General features: G+C 45.7%; 1 protein-coding gene across 1 annotated transcript in view; it reads right to left on the bottom strand.

Annotated features, from left to right (window-relative positions):
* The window catches only part of LOC140620501 (scavenger receptor cysteine-rich domain-containing protein DMBT1), a 60,020-nt gene that overhangs the window by 3,963 nt on the left and 40,045 nt on the right, over positions 1–16,012 (bottom strand). The window contains exons 28-40 of the mRNA XM_072804707.1: positions 14,908–14,937; positions 12,080–12,121; positions 11,238–11,276; positions 10,687–10,719; positions 9,481–9,513; positions 9,281–9,319; positions 9,061–9,099; positions 8,558–8,593; positions 6,531–6,569; positions 5,927–5,965; positions 4,144–4,455; positions 2,608–2,640; positions 1,900–2,075 (exon numbers count right to left, since the gene is read on the bottom strand). Of these exons, the coding sequence (XP_072660808.1) occupies positions 1,900–2,075; positions 2,608–2,640; positions 4,144–4,455; positions 5,927–5,965; positions 6,531–6,569; positions 8,558–8,593; positions 9,061–9,099; positions 9,281–9,319; positions 9,481–9,513; positions 10,687–10,719; positions 11,238–11,276; positions 12,080–12,121; positions 14,908–14,937 (890 nt within the window). The remainder of the gene's footprint in view (positions 1–1,899; positions 2,076–2,607; positions 2,641–4,143; positions 4,456–5,926; positions 5,966–6,530; positions 6,570–8,557; positions 8,594–9,060; positions 9,100–9,280; positions 9,320–9,480; positions 9,514–10,686; positions 10,720–11,237; positions 11,277–12,079; positions 12,122–14,907; positions 14,938–16,012) is intronic.

Below are 16,012 nucleotides of genomic sequence, written 5' to 3' on the forward strand. Positions count from 1 at the left end.
AGTGGTGGGTCTGGCCCAGCTTGATTGAAGGGCTAACAGGTGCTCACGGCTACTGTGCAGGCTGCCACTGCCCCCCGCGGCCTGGTCCCCACAGCCCCCCAAGCCACCCAGAGATTCAGCCTGGCCCGAGACGTTGGCTCAGGAAGGCTCTGCCCCTGGGACTCAGGTTCTTGACCTCCGCCTCGGAACCTCCGAAGACCATCCTGGCAGCTCAGACCAGATCTGCCCTGTTAGACCTTTCCTTTTCTACTCCCCACTCCCTTTCCAGCCCCCATTCTGAAATGTTCATACAACAGAGACATTCTTTATGTCTTGCATGAATATCTATGCTTTCTCCTTAAAAACAGATTTTTTTTTTTCTTTTTTTGCCCCTAAGAACCAGTATCTCCCTTGACCCTCGGAGCAACTCTCACCCAATGCGGAGATGAGGCTCAGAGGAGAAGCTCAACTCCAAGGCCATGTGGCCCTGCCCCTTCCAAGGTGACCTTGGGCTTCCTGGTGCTGACAGCCTCCAGCGCCTTCCCCAGGCCCTCCAAGTTTGCTGCGGGGGCCTGGGCGCCAGCTGCCCCCTGCCTGGGCACTCCTCTCGCTTTACCTTACCTGGCTGCATCTCCTTCAGACTCAGGCCTCCCTATTCCAAATGGCCTTCCTTCTACCCCAAATAATTTCCTATTCCCTTCCTTGCTTTGCTGTCTTCTTAACATCTGTGAAATGATTCTCAAATGTGCGCTTGCTCAGTGCCTGTCTCCTTTTTCTCGAATGTGAATGTTGTGGAGCAGGAGCCCTGTCGGTGTGGTTGGCCGCTGCAACCTCAGCACCTAGATGGTAGCTCATCCACTGACTCTGAAATCATACTTTCTCTGGCATGTTTTCGCAGTGGGTGGCCTGGGACTGGCTGTCATGCCGAGTGGTTCCTGACCTGCTGTGTCCTCTGGGCCCAGTGCTGTGAGAGCTAGGCCAGCCAGGGCCACAGAGGCCAGCTGCAGGGTCCTGACAGCCTGAAGCTTCCGGGGTGCCCACCTCCCAGACACTATGGGGCTTCCAGCATGGCTCCTGGGGTAGAAAGCTCTGAGGTAAAATCTAGAAGTTTCAGAGCAAAAAGGACAAGAATGACCATGATCTGCATAACCAAGTAGATAAAATGTGAAGTATGGAGTCAGAGTGGTCACTTTGAGTGAATTAACCTCCCACAATGCCAAATGTTTGCTGTTTTTCCATGTGTGTCTAAATAGGGATATAAAAGAAGAGAGGAACAACATGGAGATCCTGATGTATAACATATTACATTGTTGGATATACTGAGAAAAATGATTTTGTAGTTCTACGCTTTTCCTATATCCTGGGTCTACTTGTTTCCTTAACTTCAATGACATTGTTTTGTGAAATAAACTGGTGGTTAAAGAACATGTAATCAATGTATACATTTCATTATCCACACATGTCCTGGATATAAGTTTTCTAGATGGGGAAATAAAGCTAGTTGCCTGGTTAGAACATAGCAGTCAGATAGATCATTTGTCCTCCCCAAAGCCCAGCACCATGGCTTTCACAGAGTAGGTGTGAACTGAAGGTGAATAAAGAAGCATGTTGTGGAAAATGCTTGGCTTCAGAGCTAAGAGAACATCATCCATCCATCCATCCATCCATCCATCTATCCATCTGTTGATCTATCCATCAATCCATCAGCACTCACCAGTTCCTATGTATTCCAAATTCACTGTGTATTCCAAATTCCCAAAAGGAAGGAAAATTTCAGACAAATTAGTGCCTGCTCCAGGTCTCACTGAGCCTTTCCTCTGTCCCTACTGCATTTTTAACAGGTGGTTTAATTTTCCAAAATTCAATTCTCTCTCTTTGGCCTCCATCCGCAGAGATACCACCACCTTGTCAGCTTGTTACCTGTCTGACGGTGCCACAGCGACCATAGGGAATGTTGAAGATCAGGTATCGTCCTGTGACTCGAGGGCGGCACAGCTCATCATTTAAGTGGACGTCCCAAGAGGAGTAGCCCAGCCTCCGGAGATAGCCTCGGTCAATGGTGACTTGGAAGAGGTGAGGCAAGCAGGAGAGCCGGGCTGCAGGAGGAGGAGCATGGGGAGAACCTCACGAAGACAGTTTGGTACTCTGGACATGTAGATTCACGATGTGGGTGTGCGCTTACTTTATAAAGCATGGAGGGTGCCTTGGGTGGGGGCTGGCTCAGCAACCAAAGCTCTACCCTTGATTTGACTTCCACCGACTTTATGTCTCTCCTTTTCCAAAAGTCACACCAGATCATGGGAGTCCTGCCCAGGCACATGTCCCACGGTCTAAGAGTCAGAGCCTTGTCTAAAGGGTTAAAGGACAGCCCACTTCCCATGTTGAGGACACCCGAGGCTGAACGTACATCTATCAGAGGCTTTGTATGAAAGGTAGTTTGGGGAAAGAGAGTGGGAGCAAAGGGGTAGGGAGCATAGGTGTTAAGGGGCTTCTTCTCCAAATTCTGAAAGCCCATCAAGTAGATGGAGATTCTGGAGATCTCAGTGAGACACAGAAAAGCCTGTTCTTTATCCCCGGGACAACTGCTCTCTCAGCTTCCCCTTACCGCAGTCAGAGGGGAGAGCTTACCATTGCCCTTGGGTACAGCAGAGGCAGCTGGACCTGGTATGGGGAGATGGGTGAGAAGCACATGTCAGCTGTGCAGACACACTGGAGCAATATGTAGCCAGCAGTAGACATGTAGTGCAGAAACGCTGGAGGAGGAGGATGTAGCCAGCAGTAGACACTCAGTGCCAAGAAATGGGCTCATTCAATTTAGCCATTACAGCTGGAGAACAATGGATTGAAAATATTCTAGGGCAATGCAGAGGACAAGGGCCTCCTGATGGAGCCAGAAGGAGGGATTCCTGTGTGTATGAAGTAGTGTTGAGAATATGGATGTCATCAACACCAAGATTTGTTAGAGCAGGAGAACAGTAAATACGGGCTTTGCAGGTTATAAACACTGTTGTCTGTAGGCATCTGGTTGATGTCCCTTCCCAGGCACATGGCATACTTGGGATCTCGGGCTTGGACATAGGAAATCTGTGGCTCTCAAAGGCCTCCCCAGCCCAGAAGCCAGGCAGGATAGTAACACAGGGCCAGGGCCTAGCCCAGGAAGCGTGGCTGGCCAGATTCACTCAACCCCTTCAGATATTCTTGGCCCCAGACCTCTGTCTGGTCCTTTGGTCACTGTTTCCAGTGAAAAGCAAACCCTATGGTGCATAGTCCAAGAATGGAAAATGAATTACCCTTTCCAGTGGGCCCCCTAACAGCAGGAGGAATGACTGGAACTATGAATAGACACAGTGAAAGTGAGAATCTGGAGATAAGGATCTCAAGACTCCAGGTAGACTCTTATCATAAGATTCTCTGTAGGATTGTCTGTCTCTGGGGGACCCCGATGGTTAATCTATTTACCATGCATTTCAGTGCAAAACAAGAATAGCTTCTGCATAAAGACAAAAGCATTGGGAGAGATTCCTTTGTTTACTTGTAAAAAACTAAGGCTGGAACAGACAAAGGGAGCTCGGACTTGTTCACCAAATCTAGAATTGCATAACTTTTTGAAATATACCTGGGTAAATTTAGGGCAAATATAAGAAAGTGCTACTCCACATAGGGGAGGGTCAACCTCTGGAGGTCTGAATGCCAAGAGGGGTATCAGGTGGTAATAAAAAGTACTCCAAGAAAGGTGCAGGCCAAATTGTGGATGAAAGGGACACAGGGAGAACCCAGGATTTTGTAGGGTACTGACTTCTGAGGGGCCAGGTCAAGGTAAAGAAGGTTATCCAAGGACTGTGCCTGGATGACCTTGTCAGAAATTGAAAAAGGGTCTTTGTGGTCTGATCACCTCAAGTTGTATGTCCTTCATCATTGTATTACACTCACTTCTTCCTTCGACCTCATAATCTTGTAGCCCTATTTCAGCACAAATACTCCCCTGAATTGGAATTCGGCAAAGCCAATGAATAAAACCACAAGGCTGTGCCAGGAAAATATTGAGCCCAGCAGTAGGTGACAAATAGGCCCTCACCATCCTAGCTGCTGGCGCCTTGGCCACCAGGTCGTTGCTTGACCTTGGAGTGCTGGCAGAGGAAGCAGGACACAGCCCCGGGGACCCACCTGCGCACACCACGCCCGCGTCCTCCTGGTGCCGGCAGTTGTGTCGCGCCCAGCCCGAGTGGCGACAATGGCCCAGTGCGTCCTCGGTGCCCACACAGTGCACGTCGTCCAGCAGGATGGGCCCCAAGCCCAGGCCGAAGTGGCCGCGTCCCAGGGCAGCGAGTGCGGGGCCACAACCCAGCAGGCGGCACACGACACGGGCGTCCCTAATGTCCCAGTGGTCATCGCACACTGTGCCCCACACGCCCTGGTGGCGGACCTCGACCCGGCCCTCACAGCGGCTGCGCCCGCCCACCAGGCGCAGGTCCGGATCTGCAGGACAGGAGAAGAGAGAGCGAGTCAGGGGACTGGGTGACAGGTGCAATAGCCACCCTCTGCTGCCCTGTGTCACTTGCCTGGGAAGAAATGACACTGCAGTGAAGTCCTCCATGCCCTGTGCTGCCTCTCTCTCTGTGTCTCTCTGTCCCTCCCTTCCTCGTCCCCTCCTTCCTGTCGCACTCCCTCTCTCATAAAAAGTCCAACATGCATTAACTGAAGCCCTTGAAGATCGGCAGGTGTTGTCAGCCTAGTTGCCCAGATACCTAAGAATTTCATTGTTAAACAAAAATACTAAAAACCCAGAGAAAACAAAATGGGAAAAACCCCACTCTGGAGGAGAATTGTTGAGGCACTGGCTTGACTTAGCAAAGAAAATCTATCCCACAAAATTTCTTCTACTCTTGCTGAATAAAAGCCAACATTTGAACTGTAAAAAGTATCTTCTGTGGCCGAGGCATTCCATTTGTAGGTGTTTACTGAAAACAGATGGGCACTGAAAGATTTGTACATAGCAGCATTCTCCACCCTGGACAAAAACTGGGTAGCACCCACAAGCCCACCCACGGGGGAGGGGGTAAATTGAGGGACATCCACCCAATGGAACATTAGTAAGCCATACAAAGGAACAAAGTACCAATATTAAGGGACCAGATGGACAAATCTCAAAAACAGTTTGTTAAGCAAAAGAAGTCAGACACGAAAGAGCAACATATTACTGGATTCCATTTATATGAGATTCTAGAAAAACAAATTAATCCACAGTGCCAGAAAGCAGAACAGTGATTGCCTGGGGGATTTAATGCAAAGGAGCATGAAGGAACTTTTTGGGGTGATCGGAATGCTCCGTATCCCGACTGTGGTGGTGGTTACACAGTTGGATACATTAGAAGAATCTCCCAGATGTGAGCAATTTATTGTATATATTTATACTTCAAGACAGGTGATTTTAAAAGTAAAAATAATTTAAAAAATCTATATTGTGTTGGTGGTGCCACACCCACAAATGTGTGTAAAATAATTTGTCTTCATATAAAGTGGTTGCTAGTGACCTTTCTAACTTTTTGCTCTCTGTGGCCCATAAAAGATACTTAGCAAATGCTATAGGCACCACTGGTCATGGTTTCCCTGTGGCTATGGTATCTTGATTTAGGACAGTTGCTTGCTCCTCATCTAATGTGTTGCTGTGATATTGGAGGAAGATAACCATGCTTGTCTGAACTATGAACAAAGGCAAATATCTTTTGGATGAGGCTCCAGGAGGTGAATTTAGGGCTTCTGACCCACAAAAGTGTGTGTATGTGTGTGTGTGTGTGTGTGTGTGTGTGCACATCCTTGTCTGCACATATATATACTTATTAGCTCATAAAAGTTTTCTGTAAAGAGCAGGGACTTTGAAAAAAAAAACTGTGACCCTAATAGTATTAATGATTTGATAATTTAAGTGCTTAAAACAAATACAAATTACCAGGTAAAGGAATCATGTCTTCGCCAACTGAAACTGTAACTGTAAAAGAGAAAAACAGCTTAAAAAATGCATATTCTCAAAATCATATATTTATATTCAAATATGTAAAAGAACCACACATTTTCTAAATATTTAGGCATTAGTAATTTTGAGTTTCCCCTTAGGTTTAGGTACAGAGTACTGTCCACTAGGTTTTATTTTCTTATCAAAATGTAACAAGTGGTATTATTCTCCAAAGAGAAAATAATCTGATAAATGGCCAGAAAAAGAAGTTCTTATAAATATACAGAATGTTTATAGGAACAATATAAAAGTATTAGATTTTGTAGGAAAAATGTTTATTGGGGGGCCTATGTGAGGTCAATACAAACACATCTAAAGAATAAAATAATTTGATCAGGACAATTACATGAATAAAACCAATCAGATTTCTCAGGAAAATGTTTAGATAAGAGAAAGATCATATCTGAGAGGTGTAAATCTACGGGAAATATACAGAGGGAAGCAAGGTAGGAAAAATAACAATGAATTTTATGATAGAGTCTGGTTGTGTGAATTACTATGAAACTAAGGGTTAATCAAGCAACAGGCATGTGATCTTTACCAGGTGATGATGTCACTGTTGTTGAAATCAGATTTATGGCTGCCAAAAAAGAGAGAGAAAGAGAGAGAAATTTTTTCCAGGGAAAAGAAAGCGTTCAACCTCTGAAACTAATAATACATTATATGTTAATTGCATTTAAATAAATCATAAAAAAAGAAAAGAAAGCCCTCAAGTTGGATGTCATTGAAATCTTATGCTGTATACTACAAGTTTATGAAAAATAAGCCCGACGCACAAGCTGCACGGAATAGAATCCACCCTGCTTATTTATCCTGTGGACGCACATATCCAGGAGTCAAAGGGTGTGTGAGAAGTTGGCATTTTGCAAGATAGATGAGCAATTTCCATTTGGAGCATCCATGACGTGTCCTACAATTTACATCTCGAATCCCTGCAACAGCCATTCCAGGGAAGTAGTAGCAGCGTTTGAGAGATGAGGACGTCGAGACTCAGACGTTTGTAGGACAGCTTGTAGGACATGCCTGGAGCATCCTCAGCTCTGACCTGGGAGGCCCCGAAGCGCACGCCCTTCCTACAGCACTCTGCCTTTCGGGAGCATAAAATATGGGAGTTGCATTCCCTCTGCGTGCTGTGAGGGGGACAGGGATGAGGGAGAAGGAAGGGAATGGTCTCACGGCCACCACATCTGCCCTCGCACTTGAGAGGCAGGAAGTGATTCTGCTGTCGTGCTTTCCTAAAGAAAATAAAGTGCATGAGTGTCACCTGACTGTGTGAAAAGCAACCCAGTTACCATCAACCGGGTCTGCAAAGAAAAGCTCACCTCCTGCAGTGTCAAGAGCTAGTGAGCATGACCAGTGAAAGGAACCTGCCAAAAGTAGAGGTCGTGTTGGGGACAGGGAAAGAAGGAAGCAAGGAGGGACGAATGGAAGGAGGCAGGGAGGAAGACACTCCCTAAATCTAAGTGAGAGACAGCTTCTAAACTTGGTTTCTCTGCCTTTTACGCTGTTATGTCTTCAAAGTAACCGGGAATCAAAAAGAAAGGAAAGAAATAAAATGCAAGCAGGCAGTAGGCCTCACTCCTGAAGAGATCAGTGTCCGCTGGATTGGGTGGAGTCACATAGATTCATCAGCAAAGCCTGGGAGCAGAAAGGACCCTTGCGTGGGAGCCGGGAGACCCAGCTTGCCTTGCTCTGTGACTGCTGGGGGCTTAGTTATGTCCCCTCAAAGTTCACATGCAAAGCCCTAACCCCCCACTTGGCTGTATTTGGAGATGGGGCCTCTGAAGAAGGAATCATGGTACAGTGAGGTTGTAAGGGGGGGCCCTGATCTGCTGGAATTAGTGTCCTTATAAGGAGACACAATCTGTCTCTCTCTTTTTCTCCCTAAGGGAGCACACACTGAGGAAAGGTCCTGTAGGCACACAGTGAGAAGGTGGCCATCTTCAACCCAAGGGGAGGCCCTCACCAGACATCGACCCTGCTGGCACCCTGACCTTGGACCTTCTGGTCTCCAGAACTGCAGGAAGTAAATTTCTGTCGTTTGAGCCACACGGTTTGCCATATTTATGACTGCCTGAGCTGAGACATTGGCAAGTCTCCTCCTTCTCTGGGTCACATTTTCTTCCAAAACAAGGGTAGTGGCTCAGCATTTTACTCCCCGAATGTGGCCCATGACCAGCAGCATAGACACCACCTGGGAGCCTGTGAGAAGTGCAGAATCCAGGCTCCACCGGGAGCCACTGAATCCAAATCTGCACATTAACAAGTTGTCCGGGCCGTTCACCTGCACATCAACTTTTGAGAATCACCGCCAGGGGTCATCTCCAGGGTTGACACCTAATGCTATTTTGTCCTACTTATCCTGTCCCTGCATCTGCCTTCACCATGTTTAGGGTCATGACCACCGTTGGTTCCAGTGGCCTGGAAATTCCCGACCTCTCTCTCTCCTCTCTCCTGACCTCTCCTGGGGAAATAAGAGGTGCTTCCTCTGGGTGTGTCTGCTCCTGCCGGGCTGGGGTTTCTAAGGAAGTCACTCACGGTGGCTACGGTAAAGAGCAGAGAGCATACCTGGGGAAGAGGCCTCTTCTGGAGTGGGAGTTGTATCTGGAAACAATGAGAAATCAAACTGAAATATCAGCAAAAAGACAATGGAATGTTTTGGCTTGAACAACAGTTTGGTAGAAGATGGAATTGCAAATGGTAGAACCAACACTATCACGATCCAGTTCTCTCACATTTGGGTGTGCTGATGGGTCAAAGCATCACCCGTAACATAACACACACCACCAAGCAAGTGGAAGCCTGGAGTCCCTCACTTCCCGTGGGCACATCTGATCAAGACCAGGGTGACAAGCAGAGGGCGTTCCCTGGTGGAGGGACCACTCCTGTGACTACGGATGTATGATGAGAACATGAAGCTTCATTTCTGTGAAAAGGATGCTGGGACTTCTGTTTACATCAGGGCTTATACCACAAACGAAATATTCAGTACCCATGTACCATTTGTCTAGCAGAAGGGGGGAGAGTGGATCATGTTTAACTTAAGAAATGTGACAGGCAAAAAACATTACCAGAGGGCGTGTCCACTTCTACTGAAGTCGAAGATACGTCTATATAGGAATAGAGAAAACAGGACCCTTAAAAATGAGAGGAAGGACACTTCAGTGTGTCTTTTCACTCAGTCTACTTTGTGGTCAAAATGGTCCTTATGTGGGCTCATTTTCTAAATCGAATATGGCAAGTAAGAGGTTGACGTCCTTAATTTAAACCACACAACAAGAGAGCCTTTACCTGAAGGAGAGGTCACTTCTGCTGAGGTTGAAGAAGTATCTGTAGAAAAAGAGAAGAAGCAGCCTAAAAACCAGTGGAGAGGACTCCTGGTTCTGTTCTTCCTGAGGCTGTGTTGGGGATAAAATTTCCATGGAACAGCCTAGTCTGACGAATGGAATTCCAAGATGAAGCACTTAATGGCTTACGAGACAGTGTTGTACCTGGTGTGGAGGTCACAGTGGTTGTTATTGAAGCTGCAGGTGAACAAAAATAACAAGGCAGCCACATCAGGCATACGTGTTGCTAAGATACAGGAGACATAAAGGTGGCCGTCGTAGATCAGTATGACTGGTCTGGCTTGTGCTCCTGCTTTCCCATCACAGGGGTGATGGCAGGACATCTCTAGATCCTCCATTGCCTCTAGGCCACCCTTCCACTCCTCAGGTCTCCATTCCTCTTGCCCACCCTTTAACTTCTCCCCTTGGAGAAGGTGGACATTACCTGCTCAGATGGCAACAACCATGGGTCCAAGTTTCTCCCAACATGGGCTAATCTAATAAAGATTCTGTAAATGGAGGGATTCCTAGTCCTCCCTCCTCTCCTCAAATGTTTGGAAGGCAGTGACACAGGAAACGATGAGCTTTGCAGATTGGATTTTTTTCCAGGTGGGTAGTCCCAAGACCCAGACTGCAGGTAAGGAAGTGGGGTAGGTCCATTTGCCTCTGGTACTAAGAGATGCCCACCAACTAGTCCTTCCCAGTAACAAAGGCCATATTTTGGTGTCAAGTCTGGTGTTTTATTTAATTGCTTTAGTGCCTAGAGCAGGGGAGATCACCCTCTTTATTATCCTCCCCACAAATAAACCTCTAACCCTCTATTTGTAAAATTGTTCACCCTAAAGTCACATTAGGAACTCCTCAGGCGCAACCAGCATCACTCAAGATTATTGTACAAAAGTTACTTGTTACCGTGGTCAACTCTGTATCCCTCCAAATCTTGGCACAGAGCTTGGCACGTGACCATCCTCACTGAATGCTGGATGAACGTCTAAGGAGGATCAGTCAAAGCCATGGCTTGACTCTCCACCATTCTGCCAACACCCACACTGTGGTTGATCTTCAGAAAAACCCCCACCGTGGGCATTAGACCCCCCCTCAGTCAGTCCAGTGAATGAGTTGCTTTTGAGTTTGGGAATTGACTAAACTAATTTTCCCCTTGGCCCATGCATTTAGCTGGACTGTCTGTAATTCATTCATCATCGGGGGTACAGGGGTGGCCTATGCAAGTCAGGTCAATATAAACATATTTAAAAACTCTAGAGAATAAAATAATTTGATTAGGACATAAAAGATTGTATAATGAGCTCCCTGGAAAATCGAATAAGATAATTTATAGCAAGTAAGATGGATAGATAATATCAAAATTACCTGTTAAGGTGGTTACAGTAACACTAAAAGATTCTGAAAATAAGAAAAGGCAATTGGTCAAAACCTATCAAATTAATTGTTTTATAGTTAACTCATTTTTTTTCTCTCTGTCCCTGGAGCATAGAAATCAAGGACTTTATTTAATCAACAGATTTTGATTCATCCACCTCCTCTATGGCAGGCACTGCGCTAGATGCGGAAGTAAAATAATAAAGAAAGCTAGACATGGCTCCTGTTCTGTAAAAGTGCAGCTGTGACCAGCGCTATGAAGGAGAGACATGTGATGGTGAGAATCTATGACAGGTGATCTCACCTGGCCAGGAGTTCCCCTCACTATCTTCCCAAGAGGCACCACCACCACCTTGTGCCTGGCATAGGGTCTGGCCCAGACTGGGCACTCTGCTCAAAGACAGTGACAACCTGACACTCCTCCCCTCCTGACCCCCGCCCAGAGCTGCCCTGATTTTGGCTCTGGCGACATGGCACAGGCAGTCTTGCTGTCCCATCTGCCTACATTTGCAGTAGGGCATTACCAGGGCAGAGGGCATTACCAGGTGAAGAAGTCACTCCTGCTGAAGTAGAAATGATGCCTAAATAAGAAACACAAACAGGAAAGTCAGTCCGTGGATCGGAAAGTTCTCATGCATTTTCCAGTTCTGCCTCTTTTATGATCTCATTTACCTGCTTTCGTTATTGGAAAAATTAAAGTTTGAGGACTAGTTATTTCTTAAGCTCCTGAATAAGGGTTAAGGCATCCAGAATAAAACATGAGCCGTTATAGACGAACCCTCTCCTGAAGTGGAGCATGTTTCCCTGTTCTGTTCTTTTAAATAGAAGACATAGTCTAACCTGCATGATTCAGGCTCTTGAGGAAGAAACCACTGTTGTGCAGGGCTGTCATCCAGGGCATCTCAAAGGATGTTGAGGTTAGGGGGCATTTTGACTCCAAGTTGGAACATTTAGAAAGTCTGGTGACATTTAATGGGTTTCTGAACACTTCTCTGGCCGTCAGACTATCTGTTAGCATTCCCTGCAAGTGCCACGGTGGCTGTTCTATGAGCAGCCCTTCCCCCTTCCTGTCCCCTTACCTCTCCCTATTTTGTTGTCTCTCATAATACACAGTCGGTGGGGAGACCAGAGAGCCAGTTGTTATGCGTGTGCAGGAAGTAAGAACAACAGGCTCTGTGACCACTCTCATGTGAGCTTGAATGTTGGGACCTACGCTTAGCTGTGTAGAGGCCCTCTGTGTCTGTTTCTGGATTCCAGTCTGTTTTCTAAGGAATTAATTCAGCCAAGTGACCCAAATAGTGTAGGTGTACTAGCCCGATAGAATTTCAACACAGCAATATCCCCGAAAGGCAGTAAGAGGACAAATCAGCAGAAAAGTTGTTACCAGTTGCAGGGACCGAATCTGTGGCTGAAATAGAGGCAGGGACTGTCAAAACAAGCACAATTTAAGGAGATTTTAATTAAATACCATCCTTGTCCATCAAGTTGATTGGTAAACAATTTTTTTAATCACCCTTTTTACAAATTATGTTCCAGCTGTGTCCATATTTGATTATGCTCTGCTCCTATTTTGTTTTCCTATTCTCTGTATCATTAAGCTAAGGGAAATAAATAATGCAGAAGGTGGTATTTGGGTCTGGGACCCAAGAGACCTGGGCTCTAGTCCCTGCTCTTTGGGTAACCAAACATGTGACTTTGGACAAGTCCCTTTGCATCTCTCAGCTTCCGCTGCTGCAGCTGAAAGGCTAGTCCATGGACCAGCAGCATCTGTATCACCTTGTTAGAAATGCAAAGCCTCAGGACCCACCCCAGAACTACTGCAGAATCAGAGTCTGCATTAAAAAATTTCCAGGTGGGATTTGTTTCGACGTGGATGGAACTGGAGGGTATTATGCTGAGTGAAATAAGTCAATCAGAGAAGGACAAACATTATACGGTCTCATTCATTTGGGGAATATAAAAAATAGTGAAAGGGAAGAAATGGGAAAGGAGAAAAAATGAGTGGGAAATATCAGAAAGGGAGAGAGAACATGAGAGACTCCTAACTCTGGGAAACGAACAAAGGGTGGTAGAACAGGAGGTGGGCGGGGGGTGGGGGTGACTGGATGATGGGCCCTGAGTGGGGCACTTGATGGGATGAGCACTGGGTGTTATTCTATATGTTGGCAAATTGAACACCAATAAAAAAAAAAATTTCCATGTGGGACGCCTGAATGGCTCAGTTAGTTAAACGTTGGACTCTTGGTTTTGGCTCAGGTCATGATCTCAGGGCTGTGAGATAGAGTACCACGTCAGGCTCTGTGCTCAGCAAGGAGTCTGCTTGAGCTTCTCTCTACCCTTCCTACTTGTGCTCTGTTCTCTCTTTCTCTCCCTCTCTCTCTAAATAAATAAATAAATCTTTAAAAGGAAAAGATCTCCAGGTGATTTATATGCGTATTGAAGTTTGGGAGGCACCAAGCATTCAGATGGACATGAAATAATTGGCACAGGCCAGGAAGAAACCAAACAGCACTGCCCATGGAAAGGGTTCCTTTTCTACTCAACCCCAGGCAATTGGTGCCTTGCCAAAATTCATGCTAGCGCTTCCTACCCTCTGGGTTTTCCAAAAAAGCTTGAAATCTGGACTTTTATATGAAATTTCTCATTTTAAATATTAAAATCAGATTAAACATTGCAAAGGCAAAACTGTGTTGTCTGGGGCAGCCCGGGTGGCTCAGTGGTTTAGCGCTGCCTTCGGCCCAAGGCCTGAACCTGAAGACGCAGGATCGAGTCCAACTTCGGGCTCCCTGCATGGAGCCTGCTTCTCCCTCTGCCCCCCTCCCCCCGCCCCGTGTCTCTCATGAATAAATAAAATCTTTTAAAAAAACAAAAACAGAAAACTCTGTTGTCTGAATCAAAACCCCTCCCTGCATCAAAACTGGCCCATGGGCTGCCTGTTTGTGACTTCAGGTCTGAACAGTCTCTATGGTTTCTTCCAAATCTTGAAAAAAAAATGCTAGATGGTGCCATGTTGAACTTGACCTTGCCTGAGAGAACGGGCAGCTGATTCTCACACATCCAACCACCAAGGAGAAATTGATTTCATTGTCTGATTTTCTTAGAGATCAGTTTCTCCCAAGCCTAGCAGAGGGCTCTGAAATTTTGGAAATATGTACCAGGAACTATTGTCACAACTGTTTACCTTTAGAGAAAATTTGACTTGAATTTATTTGTTTTGAGACGGTATTTCTCCAACTTACTTAGTCATATATTGATTAACTCAAGCCCTAGAATGATCCTCAGGGCCCCCAAGAGGGAAGTTTATAAAGCCACATGTGCTGCTTAAATTAGAGAGCCAGGTCAGACTCAGCAGATGGTAGTGCACACATGCTTAGTAGTGTGACTACCAAGTTCCCACCACTGTGTTCTTGCACCAGTGTATGCCGTCCAGGACAAGCTTCCTCCTCCTGTTCTCCAGAGTAAGGAAGAAAGGAGGCTCTGGAAGTTAAGGGGACTTGCTCACTATCGCCCAGTTGGTTAGGGCTAGAGTCAGAACATAAGCCAAGATTCTTGGGCTCCAAATTCTGTGATGCTGCATTTCTACTCCAAAGGTTTCAGTGGTCAAAGAAATTTGAGAAGTATTGGGTCCAGCCAAGTGTTAAAAAAAAAAAAAAAAGACACTTTACTATAGGGTTTGTTGAGACTTTAATGGGCTAACAGACTGTGAATCTTCAAGGGAGGGATGTGGTATTTCCCCAACTTATTTAGTCACGCAAATTATTTTTAAAAATTTGCACATGACCGGGGTGGTGTACTGTATTGTGAAGCACACACAGAGATGCGGTACTCTATTATTTTCTGACAATGCAGATTACAGGGATAGCTTTGCCCATGATGCCTGAAGTCCCACGCTGTTAAAAGAATGAACTCATTGAATTCCCAAGCATGTGACTCTGAGGGAGGCTTATGTCACTATAACTTGATTTCAGAGATCTGCAGGTGCACCAATGGTCAAGAGCGCACGGTGGGCATCACAGTGTCCTCCATAAGGAAGGGATGCGAGCACTACCTGCCCCAGTTACTAAGCATTCAGTGAATGTGTGAGCACCTTGTGTTAGTTTGATGTGAGCTTGATATTTAGTTTCTGGTGATGTATAAACTTTAACCCTAACCATATGCAAAGCCATCCAGCCATCTGTGACTTGTCTAAAGCAAGAATGAAAATAAAATTACCAGGCGAAGTGGTCTCTTCCGAGGCTGATGCTGAAATTGTAAAACAAAGCCAAAACTGAAATCAGATAAACTCCAAACAAAAATCCCACCCACGAATGGAAAATTTAGAAGATATCTTTTTACTTGAAGCAATTATGCCTCAGATATACTAAAATTAGACACAAAATGACTTCTGGAATGTGAAATTACAAATAAGAAAAGCTCTGGGTGAGATTGAGTTGGAGCTAAGGCTGCACGAAGATGGACGTGAGAATTGTCTGTTGGTTCCCAGGACAGTATAATCTCCCTGCGTGGGTCAGGAAGGCTGCTTGTCTGATGCTCTGCAGAGTAAATATTTCCTAGGGTTTCGAAATATAGAAACCTTCCTAATTCTGACCTTAGGTTTCCAACACTGATTGCTCATTTTCATTGATCTAACTAGTTATACTAGTTATACCGCAGCACCGAGGTCTGAATACGAAAGGAGAGTGGCTCCTTAACATAATCAAGCATATTACAACTCTTGATTCAATATTGATTTACTTTCGTGAACAACCTATTGTGGTGGAAACACATAAATGATCTTGAACTGTCCCCCTGGTAAGGGAGCCCAATGAGGGCAGGATTTTTGCCTGCTGGGCTCACTTCTACATCTTCATGTGGAGTTGTGCTTGGTGCAGGGAAAGGGCTCAAGAAATATCTGTTAAATAAATAGATGAATTCACTGAATCCTATTAGTCTTGTCTTTGCTCCATAAAATGAAAGATATTATAAAGTGGGTGTTTCCATTTTGTCTGATTTGCTTTTGTAATTCTGGTTGTTTGGCAGCCTGAGATAGTGCACACGTGGGCTGAATTAAGAAAAGGAGAAAAGGAAACCATCTCATACCCCTGAGGCCCCAAGGTAATAGGATCAATGCTTTCACAAAGGGTCCAGGTGAGAAGGACTGGGTTTTGTTCATGGACCTCCCCCAAAGCAGCACCACAAAGGCAGCTTTAAGGCTCACGACATAATTTTAAGCCAAGGACCAGGAAGAGCGATTATCCCAGTAGGTGGATAATGGGGGATCTGGTAAATCCTTGAAGAGGCCAGACACTGAAAGCTCTAAAGTGAACTTATGAGTGTA

Source organism: Canis lupus, chromosome 29 (genome assembly GCF_048164855.1).
Source record: "Canis lupus baileyi chromosome 29, mCanLup2.hap1, whole genome shotgun sequence".
Lineage (NCBI taxonomy): Eukaryota > Metazoa > Chordata > Mammalia > Carnivora > Canidae > Canis > Canis lupus.